The sequence below is a fragment of the Capricornis sumatraensis genome, chromosome 15, assembly GCF_032405125.1.
Source record: "Capricornis sumatraensis isolate serow.1 chromosome 15, serow.2, whole genome shotgun sequence".
NCBI classification, from domain to species: Eukaryota; Metazoa; Chordata; class Mammalia; order Artiodactyla; family Bovidae; genus Capricornis; species Capricornis sumatraensis.
Genome location: NC_091083.1, coordinates 43,537,338 through 43,549,472, shown reverse-complemented (window position 1 = coordinate 43,549,472; position 12,135 = coordinate 43,537,338). Strand labels below are relative to the sequence as shown.

At 43.9% G+C, this 12,135-nt stretch overlaps 1 protein-coding gene across 1 annotated transcript in view; it reads right to left on the bottom strand.

Annotated features, from left to right (window-relative positions):
- Positions 1-7,152, bottom strand: part of KIZ (kizuna centrosomal protein) — an 87,882-nt gene extending 80,730 nt beyond the window's left edge. Inside the window, exon 1 of the mRNA XM_068987594.1 lies at positions 7,046-7,152. Coding sequence (XP_068843695.1) covers positions 7,046-7,152 — 107 coding nt within the window. The remainder of the gene's footprint in view (positions 1-7,045) is intronic.
- Between the last annotated feature and the right edge of the window lie 4,983 nt (positions 7,153-12,135).

The following is a 12,135-nucleotide window of genomic DNA, read 5'->3' as shown; positions in this document are numbered from 1 at the left end:
AGCCAACTAAGGCTCCTACCCTAAAGCAGTGACGTTGAAGAGGTACGGACAGACAATACACAAGATAAACATGCAAAATACAACATGGCCAGCATCTCTGAGAGCTATGAGGATTCCACCAGGTCTAGACACCAGGCTACCCTAAATCCTTCCTGGACCTCAGGTTGGGGGCTCATTCTGTTTTCCACCAGACGGGCCTGGGCAGGGCCTCATGGCTGTCAGGAAGGGGTCACTGAGAAGCAGACCTGGCCTCACTCACATTTAGGGGACACCAGGTCCCTGACACCACAACTGTGATCTGGGGGTGTTTCCTTGTATAACCTGGAAAAACCATCATGATGGGTCACTGACTGCCATTCCCAGGAGCTACGCCATGCAGGCTTCTGAGCTTCTGATGAGTGCTGGCAGGAAGCTGGAGGACAGAGTGGGCATGCCCACCTGCATACCTGGTCTGATGAGAAGCAGGGGAAACTGGGCAGCAGAAATGGTGGCAGTGGCCAAAACCCAGGGGCTGGAGGGGAAAACCGCTGGACAGGAAGCCATTCCAGCCTCAAAAAGAGCCCTGGGGAGGTTCAACCGCAGACTCTGCTCAGTGACCACCAGAGTAACAGCTTCAACTGAAGCCATGCTGCTAACACTAAGCTGACATTAACTAAGGGTGAAAAAGAAATCATTTAATGTCTTTAAACAAACAAACAAACAAAAAGACTGTGAATCAAAGACAAGGATTCCGGCAAAGGGCTCAGTGGCTTCCCGTGGGAAAGGGCTGAGGCACGGTCACTTGGGAGCCCTTGATTGTTAGCTTCTATTTTCCTTCAGTCATTTTTTTCCCTTAAAACCTCCAAAGGTCATACTGTTAGCTTTAGTATAAGTAAATTTCTCTGCTTAGTGTAATCTAGAATGAAAACCACTATTTAGCCAAAATTCTTTTAAAGGGAAAATGGTGTCCAAAACCCAAACACCTAATCTCTGCTTGTGGAACACAATCCATTCCTTAGCTGGGAAGTGCCTATGTTTAAAAAAGAAAAAAAATTGTAGAATCACAAATTTTTAAACTAGTAGCTTCAAAGAGATCTTTACTTTCTCATTACTAAGAGTGAACATGAAGTAAATATGGCATAACGGCTTCCATGTTAGAAATTTTTATTCCCCGTCTAAGATTTCACAATCAATATGATAACAAGGAGTGGCTGACTGGACAGTGTAAGCAGTTTAACACTAAATGACGAGGGCAGAAGATCCTTAAACATGGCTATGACTTTTGTCCCTGATGTCCTGCTTCAGGCCTATGGTGCTCCTACCAGGAAAGTGTGATCATTGCCTGTTTGCGAGGAACCATCAGATGGACCCAGCTGAAGGGTTATCCTCTGTGATGAGAGGTGTAGCCTATGAAACTGTGAGGAACACAAAAGACAGGTCAAGACAGAGGAATGTGTCCAGACTGGGAGAGGCTGGAGAGACTCATTAACACAGGTTCACAGGTGGAATCCTGGACCAGGGAAAAAAAGGTGTTAGGACAGCTGCTGAAATCTGATTGGGGTGTCCAGGAACACAAAAGAGGAATGTGTCCAAACTGGAAGAGGCTGGAGAGACACGTTAACACAGGTTCACAGGTGGAATCCTGGACCAGAAAAAAAGGTGTTAGGACAGCTGCTGAAACCTGACTGGGGTCTGTGGATTGATCTATCGATGTCAGTTTCCTGACAAGAAGGGTTATATGGTAACCGTGTCAGGGCATCACATGCCTGCCCTTCTCAAATGGTCTCGACAAGTCTCGTGCTTTTAGACAGGCAGACAAATAGAAAGGGGGAACGAAAATGAAGTAAAATGTTAAGAGCTGAGAAATCAGGCTGAGGGGAATATTAGAGGTCTTTGTCCTATTTACCTGCAACTTTTCTGTAAGCTTGACCTTGTTTTAAAATAATTTTAAAAATTCACCTATGACCTCACATGGAAAAGGACCACAGTCTTTACAGAAATCCATCATCTCTCAAACAACCAGTTCTTTTCAATAAAGAATGTGAAACTTCTTTGTTCCTACTCTATCTTCACTACACACAGACATCCACTGGTCACATTTCTCTACTGTAACACTTCAAAAACTAAAAAATCACAGTCAAACACCTCTTGGCCTTCTAATTCCAGACAAAATGATGCCGATTTCATTAACTTTTCATCACAGGCTCATTTTTCTAAACACATCCACACGGCAGCACCCCGACACTGACTTTCCTATCTGTTCTTCTAAATCTAAGACTTAAGATATTTACCCCAACAAAAAAGCCAGAGAAAGGCTTATTGGGAGAATCATCTTGCAATCTCTGCACCTTAAATCTCTATTTCAAAATCTTTAAATACCCAGCCCTGGGATGTATATTCACAGGTCCCAGTTTCCATCACCTCATCCTAGACCTGGACCTTTCAAAGTTTTACACACCTGGGTGGTCCTCAAAGCATAGCCACGAGCTTTAGTTTTCTCCTTATAAGCCACTTGTTATTCTGTTTTTGTCTCAATACCATCTTCAGCTTTACTCAACAAATATCTCAGCATCAATTTCTGGACTATTATGGTATCTCACTCTGATACCGGCACTGAAAAAACTAGGGCTGGTTAATAGCCTTTCAAAGGGATGTTTTTATATGATTGTAAGAGCCTATTCCACATTCATGTTGCTATCATGCTTGTGGCACTAGATACATTGTAACAAATCACTGCATCAGGCTCTTTTAGATTCAGTGACTGGCTTTCATCACAATGCGGAGGAAACACCTTATACAAAAAGGAAAAAATTCAGAATATGAAATTACATCTATATATGACAACAGCTAAGACAATGTGGGTTAGAAATACACCATTTACGAAGTGGACTGCCAGGAGTTGGTGATGGACAGGGAGGCCTGGAGTGCTACAGTCCATGGGGTTGCAAAGAGTCGGACATGACTAAGCGACTGACCTGAACTAAACACTGCAATGGCCCACCTCTTAAGAGAACCAAGAAAAGGCAAGTTTTCTTCCCTTTCATTCCCAGGACATTTCCAGACTGACAAACCAGCTGTGACTACCTGGGGTTGCAGACATCAAAACAACTCCAGTTTTAGCAGACAAAGGTCCTTACAGTGACTGGGATTGGTCAAACAGGTACATCCAAACACTGAAACAGGATATAGACAATAATATTCATTGCTCATTGATTTACAAAACTAACAGCTTTCAACTCTCTTTTACTTTAAGGCTCACTGCTCTCAGTTCAGTTCAGCTGCTCAGTCGTGTCTCACTCTTTGCTACCCCATGGACTGCAACATGCCAGGCCTCCCTGTCCATTGCCAACTCCCAGAGTTTACTAAACTCATGTCCATTGAGTCGGTGATGCATCCAACCATCTCATCCTCTGTTGTCCCCTTCTCCTCCGGCCTTCAATCTTTCCCAGCATCAGGTCTTTTTGAATGAGTCAGTTCTTTGCATCAGGTAGCCAAAGCATTGGGGCTTCAGCTTTAGCATCAGTCCTTCCAATGAATATTCAGGACTGATCTCCTTTAGGATTGACTGGTTGGATCTCCTTGCAGTCCAAGGGACTCTCAAGAGTCTTCTCCAACACCACAGTTCAAAAGCATCAATTCTTCAGTGCTCAGCTTTCTTGGTCCAACTCTCACATCCATACATGACTACTGGAAAAACCACAGCTTGGACTAGACAGACCTTTGTTGGCAAAGTAATGTCTCTGCTTTTTAATATACTGTCTAGGTTGCTCATAACTTTTCTTCCAAGGAGCAAGCATCTTTTAATTTCATGGCTACAGTCACCATCTGCAGTGATTTTGGAGCCCCCAAAAATAAAGTCTGTCACTGTTTCCACTGTTTCCCCATCTATCTGCCATGAAGTGATGGGACCAGATGCCATGATCTTAGTTTTCTGAATGTTGAGCTTTAAGCCAACTTTTTCAGTCTCCTCTTTCACTTTCATCAAGAGGCTGTTTAGTTCTTCTTCACTTTCTGCCATAAGGGTGATATCATCTGTATATGTGAGTTATTGATATTTCTCCTGGCAACCTTGATTTCAGCTTGTGCTTCTTCCAGCCCATTGTTTCTCATGATGTACTCTGCATATAAGTTAAATAAGCAGGGTGACAATATACAGCCTTGACGTACGCCTTTACCAGTTTGGGACCAGTCTGTTGTTCCATGTCCAGTTCTAACTGTTGCTTCCTAACGTGCATACAGATTCCTCAGGAGGCAGGTCAGGTGGTTTGGTATTCCCATCTCTTGAAGAATTTTCCACAGTTTGTTGTGATCCACACAGTCAAAGGCTTTGGCATAGTCCATAAAGCAGATGTTTTTCTGGAACTCTTGCTTTTTCAATGATCCAACGGATGTTGGCAATTTGATCTCTGGTTCCTCTGCCTTTTCTAAATCCAGCTTGAACACATGGAAGTTCACAGTTCACGTACTGTTGAAACCTGGCTTGGAGAATTTTGAGCATTACTTCACTAGAGTGTGAGATGAGTGCAATTGTGCGGTAGTTTGATCATTCTTTGGTATTGCCTTTCTTTGGGACTGGAATGAAAACCGACCTTTTCCAGTCCTGTGGCCACTGCTGAGTTTTCCAAATTTGCTGGCATACTGAGTGCAGCACTTCTACAGCATCATCTTTTAGGATTTGAAATAGCTCAACTGGAATTCCATCACCTCTACTCGCTTTTCGTAGTGATACTCCCTAAGGCCCACTTGACTTCGCATTCCAGGATGTCTGGCTCTAGGTTGGTGATCCCACCGTTGTGATTATCTGGATCATGAAGATCTTTTTTGTATAGTTCTTCTGTGTATTCTTGCCACCTCTTCTTAATATCTTTTGCTCCTGTTAGACAAAACAGAATCTCACTGCTCTACTAGACAAAAAAAAAATCTCTGGCCTTACTTTACCTCAAAGCCCCTATCTCTGGTGATGAACATGTCAGAGAAGCTGAATGACCAGCTCAAGGTCACATAACTATTCATGGACTAGAACCTTGGTTTCTACATTTCTCCTGCAGTTTTCTCTGCATCCAAAGTTATTTGCCTCTGTGTTTATTACCTATGCATTAGAGTTAGTTAGGGACTTTTAAAATGAAAAATGAATACACACAGTAACAGATTTGTACTGACTCAAAAATGAAAAAAAACCTCCAAAGGCAGAACCATGAATAGGCTATAAAGCATGACTCAGATTCCTTATATAATTTCAACAGCCTCACCTTGCTTAACAGTGCAACCATTAAGTATTAAACATAAAGTGAGTAATAATCATTACACAGTTATCATACCATAAGGACTATAAACGGCCAGGTGTTCTGAGCACAGGAAACAAAAACGATAACTCACAGTTAACTTCATTTTTGTTTTAATGTATCATTCAAACTAGTAACATTTTAAAATTAGAACCTGGGTTAAGGGGGACTTCCCTGGTGGTCCAATGGTTAAGACTCTGCACTTCTAATGCAAGGGTTGTGGGTTTGATCCCTGGTCCAGGAACTAAGATCCCACATATCACATGGTAAGACCAAAACATTAAAATAAAATAAAAATAAAATTAGAACATGGGGTAAGAGATACAAATAACTCAAGGCCTGGGGTAAGGAAGCCACTCTTAACAATGAGCCCTTTAAGTGTATGATGCACAGAGCAATGTTTCGTCTCTTAATTATCATGTGTGTGCATTTAATACCATTTTTGAAATATCATGATGCCAGTTTTCCTGACTGACTGGAAAATGGTCACTATTTAGTGGTAAATGAGTGGCTACTCAGTTCTACATAACATTCACAACTCCTGGACACTAGCTGGTTGACACTGCTGCTCATTCAATAAACATGTATCCAGTCCCTCTGCTCTATATGGCTCCTGTCCTCCTGGAATTCTCAGAGTAGGCAGGATATGAGTCACTTGATGCATTACCTAGAAGTCTTGAAGAATGTGCATAAGTCAGGAATTGGTTGATTCGCACTTGGCACAGGGAAGGCACTATAAGAAGTGATTTTTTTTTTTTAAGTTGGAGGAGAGGTGAGTGGGTGGGTGGGTGGGCAGTGGTATGTCAGAAAGAAAACAGGATGTAGAAAAGGATTAAGAGTTAAACAAAATAAATAATAATAAATTAAAAGGTGAGGAAGATTAAGGAGGCCTGTTGCAGATGCTCTATAAATAATATGACAGGAATTAAATTTAGCATAGGATGAATACAATTCCTTTTCAAAACCAGTAACTTCTGCCTTTACCTTACATGTAACTATTGTCATTTCAGAATCATCACGGTGCGCAGCACCCCTCTTCAGTAAAATGACTCTGTAACTTTTAAACACTCATTAAAGGTGCTATTTATCAAGAGATCCAAAATTCTATTTCCTTTCTTGTAGACTAATGAGATTTCCAACTCCAATTAACTTAGCAGCTAAATAGTAGCTTCAACAACTAATCTTTTATGTAGATAGTTATAGTAAATTGCTGTGTAATTTTCTTTCTTTACAGTGATCAAGCGGTTTTCAGTGATTTTCATCTTTTCATGTCTTAAGCAACGTATCATGAGCCATCTTAAAGTCGGGACTTCTCTCGCTGGAAATTTGGCCTTGTAAAAGTCTCGTGCATTTAAACAGGGCGCATGTTTCACACACACACACACACACACACACACACACACACACACACACACACACACACACACACTCTCCCGCCTGCGTTCCTGGGCCTGTCATCACAGAGGGGGTGCAGTTGTCAGGACTGGATGACAACCTGAAGGGCTGGGAAGGGGGCGTGTGGAAGAGGACCAGAGAAACTCACACGCTTTGATTGAGAGTGACAGGCAGGAGACTCCGGCTCTTATTTCTGGGCGCATCCAGGGACATTCCCGCGCGGGACCTCCCACGGAGGGGGGGCAGTGTCTCCGGTAAACTCAGTCCTCGGGGACTTCGGGGGACAGGGCTGGTCTGGACTCCGGCCCAGGGGAACCGTGGTCGGGGGCGGGGCTCCCGTGGACCCTGGGGTCGGCCGACTCCCCGCCCCCGCCCCAGTTAGGCCGTACCTGTCCCGCAGCCCTTGCTGGAGGTGGGCCACCTGCTCGTAGTAGTCGGGGCTCGGAAGCACGGAAGCCCCGCGCGTCCGGCCGCCGCGGCCGCTCCGCTCAGCCATGGGACGGTTGTGGTCCTGGTTGTCCCCGGCGACGGCCCCAACATGCACCGCGAGCCGACACGGCGCCCCGACGCCGCGCAGGAGGCGGGGCTCGGCTCCTTGGAGGGGCGGGGCAGACGGCCAGGAGGGGCGGGGAGCGGCGCCGTGAGGGGCGGGGCAAACAGCCTCGGGGGCGGGACGCCGTGCAGGGGCGGGGCAGACGGCCAAGAGGGCTGGGGCGAGGAGCTGTGGAGGGCGGGGCACACCCCTCGGGGTCGGGACGCCCTGCAGGGGCGCGGCTGACGGCCAAGAGGGGCGGGACAGACGGCCAAGAGGGGCGGGGCGCCTCGGAAGAGGGCGGGCCGAGTCTGCACGAGGGTGGTGGAGAGGCGGGCTTGTAACTTGGTGTCCATGGCCTCACTGCACCCCCCCCCCTCCGAGACTGGGGCTTTCCTCTCCTCTAACCGTTCGGAGTTCTCTTGGGAGAGACCCTGGCCCTCCTTCGGACGGGGCCCCCTCCTCTGAAGGCCAGGTCTGAAGATGACCTCTGATCCTCGCGCCTCCACGGGTAGAGAGGATGGAGCCTGGGCTAGAGTAATCCCGTGATGGGTGTATTTTGCGGGGGTGGGCATCAAACTGCTTTAATTTGACTAGGTGCATACACTCCTTCCCTCCCTTCTTCCCAGAATTTGCTGAGTGTTGGCATCCCTAAGGGCGCAGCAGGTAAAGAATCCGCCAGACTTGCAGGGATCCAGATTCGATCCCTGGGTAAGGACAATCCCCCGGAGAAGGGAATGGCTACCCCCTCCCACTTTCCTTGCCTGGGAAATCGCATGGACAGAGGAGCCTAGCAGGCTGTATAGTCCATGGGGCAGCAAAGGGTCAGATGGGACTGAGTAACTAACACTCTTTTTTCACTGAATGGCTTAGTGGTTTTCCCTACTTTTTTCAATTTAAGCCTGAATTTTGCAGTAAAGAGCTCATTTTCTGAGCCACAGTCAGCTGCAAACATAATCTAATTTTGATATTGACCATCTGGTGGGTGATATCCATGTGTAGAGTCATCTCTTGTATTGTCAGAAAAGGGTGTTTGATATGATCAGAATGTTCTTTTGACAAAACCCTGTAAGCCTTTGCCTGCTTCATTTTGCACTCCAAAGCCAAACTTGCCTGTTATTCTAGATATCTCTTGACTTCCTACTTTTGCATTCCAATCCCCTGTGATGAAAAGGAAATCTTTTTTTGGTGTTGGTTCTGGAAGGTGTTGTAGGGCTTCATAGAAGTGGTCAGCTTTAGCTTCTTTGGCATCAGTGGTTGGGGCATAGACTTGGATTACTGTGTTGTTGAATGGTTTGCCTTGGAAATAAATTGAGACCATTCTGTCATTTTTGAGGTTGCATCCAAGTACTGCATTTCTGACTGTTGTTGACTACGAGGGACAACTCTTGTTGACTATGGACTTGTTGATTACTCCATGTCTTCTGAGGAATTCTTGCCCACAGTAGTAGATATAATGGTCATCTGAATTAAATTCGTCCATTCCTGTCCATTTTACTGTGCTGATTCCTAAGATGTCAATATTCACTCTTGCCATCTCCTGCCCAATTTACTTTGATTCATGAACCTAACATTCTAGGTTCCTATGCAATATTGTTCTTTACAGCATTGGGCTTTGCTTATCATCACCAGACACATCCACAACTGAGTTTCGTTTCTGCCTTGGCCTAGTCACTTCATTCTTCCTGGGGCTATTAGTAATTGTCATAACTTTTGGCCTTTTCATACTGTTCACATGGTTCTCACAGCAAGAATACAAGAGTGGGTTGCCATTTCCTCCTCTAGTGGACCATGTTTTGTCAGAACTCTTCACTATGACCCCGCTGTCTTGAGTGGCCCTGCATGGCATGGCTCATAGCTTCACTGAGTTACACAAGTCCCTTTGCCATCACACGGCTGTGATCCATGAAAGGGTATGTTCCCATACCAGCACTTAAATGCAGAACAAAATATGAAAAAGACAAAATGCTCAGTCCTCAGCAACTGTGTTCAACCCTGACAGTAGAACCCTGTTACCTGAAAGTCTGTGCTCCCGCTCAGGCTGTGGCTAAGGCTGCAGGTTCCTTTACTGTTTGGTGAAGATGGGAACTTGCTAGCAAGTTGCTTGCAAAGTTGACGTTTCTGCACAGAGCTGGGTGGACAATACTTCATCTGGGACTTTGGAGCCTGCTGCTTTTTCCACTGTCCAGTTGTGTGACCACGTACAAATCACCTCTTCATGCTCAGGGTTCCTCATGTGTAAAACTGGGAGGCCCTTACTGCAGGATCTGCCAGTGTTGTTTCTATAATGATAAGATTCATTAGTGTGTATGAGTGTTTAGAAGGGGGCCCAGGACATAGGAAGAAGAATCCATTTTTATCATTATCATCATCACTCATTTGGGGGAAAACTTCCTGAAGAACAATAACTGTTCTCTAAAACCCACAGGAAAAAAGAAGCTGTAGGATTTCTTTAGTTTTTTATTCTTCATTTCTTTTGTTTTCTTTCTTGGCCATTAATTTCACTTACTTGTGTGCCAGATGTGACTTAAACTAGGAAATAAATCACCAGCAGAAGAGATGGACCATTCAAATTCTGCAAGGAAACCCATAAAAGAGGGGATATATGTATACATACAGCTGATTCACTTTTCTGTACAGTAGAAACTAGCAATTATACTCCAATAAAATTTTTAAAATAAATAAAATAAAATGATGATGTTACTCAGCCTCCTTTTCACATATGTTAGGTCCAGAGCAAGAGAATGAATGGAGACCTTCATGCCATCTGTCCAAATATTAACCAATTATAAATCAAGATGACAAAATGTAGATAAAATATGTTCTCTCCTACCTTGTCCAAGGTGCCTTCATAAAAGGGAGAATTCCTGCAGGGTCTTTTAAGTCCTTGGGAAGGAGCTTAGGCCCCTTTGACCAGGAGATGTCAGGGTGGTGAACACCTGGAATATGTCCTAGAAGGGTGTGTGTATGTGTTTATGAGACCTCCAGGCAAGCATGTCCCCTAGCCCTGGGGCCTCCTCACCTTGGATGGAGTGGCATGAACAGACAAAGGCCAGAGCAGGCTCTGTAACATATAGAAGCCAGAGCAGGGGCCTTCTGCCTGAATCTAAGGGTAGTACTTAAGTTACTTTTATTTAGTTGTTAGAGCAAATCATTATACCAAGTTGATCCCATGGTAGTGAGCAAAGGTTTACCTTACAAATTTTACTGCAAACAATACTCTACTACAACCCTGGCAAAAAACAAATGCATGTTTGACAATACTCTATATAGGTTCGTCCCTACCAATATTAGTTTTTTAAGGAAAAAAAATCCCCAAACAATACAATTAATTATTTTTAGCAAATACACAGAGTAAGCAGATTAAGCAGTCTTTTAGCATCCCAGATTTTTATTAGGCCATTTTAGGAGAGTCTAAAATCAAGTATAACTAAACAGTAAATAGATAATTCAAAATCATTGTAATTTGCATTCTTGGGCTGACTTATTAATGACATATGACAAACCTAGGTGCAGGATCTGTTTATTAACAATAACACCTAGCAAACTAAATGAATATTTTTAGAGTATTTATGCTAAAATTATGCATTCTCAATGGTGACAGACTTTTAATATACCGTTCTTCACTTTGAATATTTAATTTTCTGGAGCACTCTCCTTTACTCTAGTGCTCTTAAGTCCCTTTATATTAGGAGAGCTGATTTCTGTAAGCATCTCTGCTCTTAGCTTATGTGGACCACAGGCCATCATGTCTTCCTTGATGGGCAAGGTTTCTTACAAGCCACAGAATGGCTTGTTGGAAAGCCACAGAATTTCTTAGTTGGAAATTAGTTGAGGAATGTAGCCTCAGGTTCTTGTTTTTCAGAGGAGGAGAAAGGTATGGGTCAGATAAGGGACTTGGCAAAGGTGATGCAATCAGTCACTTATGTAATATTAATGAGCTAGTTCCAAAGATGGTTCCCTAATAGTCTCATTAAGCAAACAGCAAAAAACCCACTCTCTAATCCTGCTAGTCATATGGATCTTAGAGTGACTCTTAGGAAGTTGCCATTTTTGTAGCTCTGAAACAGTTGACTCAATGGATGGAAAATTGATTTCAGAAATATGCTGAAATTAACATTATACATTTTAAAATGTGAACACCATGCGAACATTTTAAAATTAAATTCTCTGTATTTGAGTCAATAACTGCTTGGACATTATACTAGTTTCCCAGGGCTACCATGATAGAGTACCACACACTGGGTGGCTTAAATAGCAGAAATTCATGGTGTCATAGTTCTGGCCGTCAGAAGTCTGAGATCAGGGTGTTGGCAGGAATGACTCCTCCTGAGAGCAGTGAGGGAGCATCTATCCCATGCCACTCATCCAGCTTCTGTGGCTTGCTGGCCGTCTTCTGCCTTCCTTGGCTTGTGGCTGCATCACTGAATCCCTGCCTGTATCTTCACATGGCATTCCCCCTGTGTGTATGTGTGTTTCCAAATGTCCCCTTTTATAAGGATACCAGTCATGTTGGATTAGGGGCTCACCTTCCTCCAGGATAACCTCATCTTCACTAATTATTCCTGCAATGCCTCTACTTTGAAAGAAAGTCACATTCTTAGATACTGGGAGCTATGACTTCAACATATAAATTGGGGGCATGGTTAGAGTGTAAGCGATTCAACCCATAACAGACATGAACACAGGAAAGTATCATTTTGCAATCACTGCACAGTTCGTAAGTAGAGATGACTCAAAAAATAGAAAGTGGGAGAAAGTCCACAGCATCACACACACACACACACACACACACACGCACATATATATATATATGTCTTTAGCCACTATATATATATTTATGTCTTTAGCCACTCCTGCCACTGAGTGCCTACACCAGTGCAAACCCATGAGAGTCCTCATTTAAATCCCATGAGAATACTTTGAGTGCCCTGCAAGTTTAAGCAA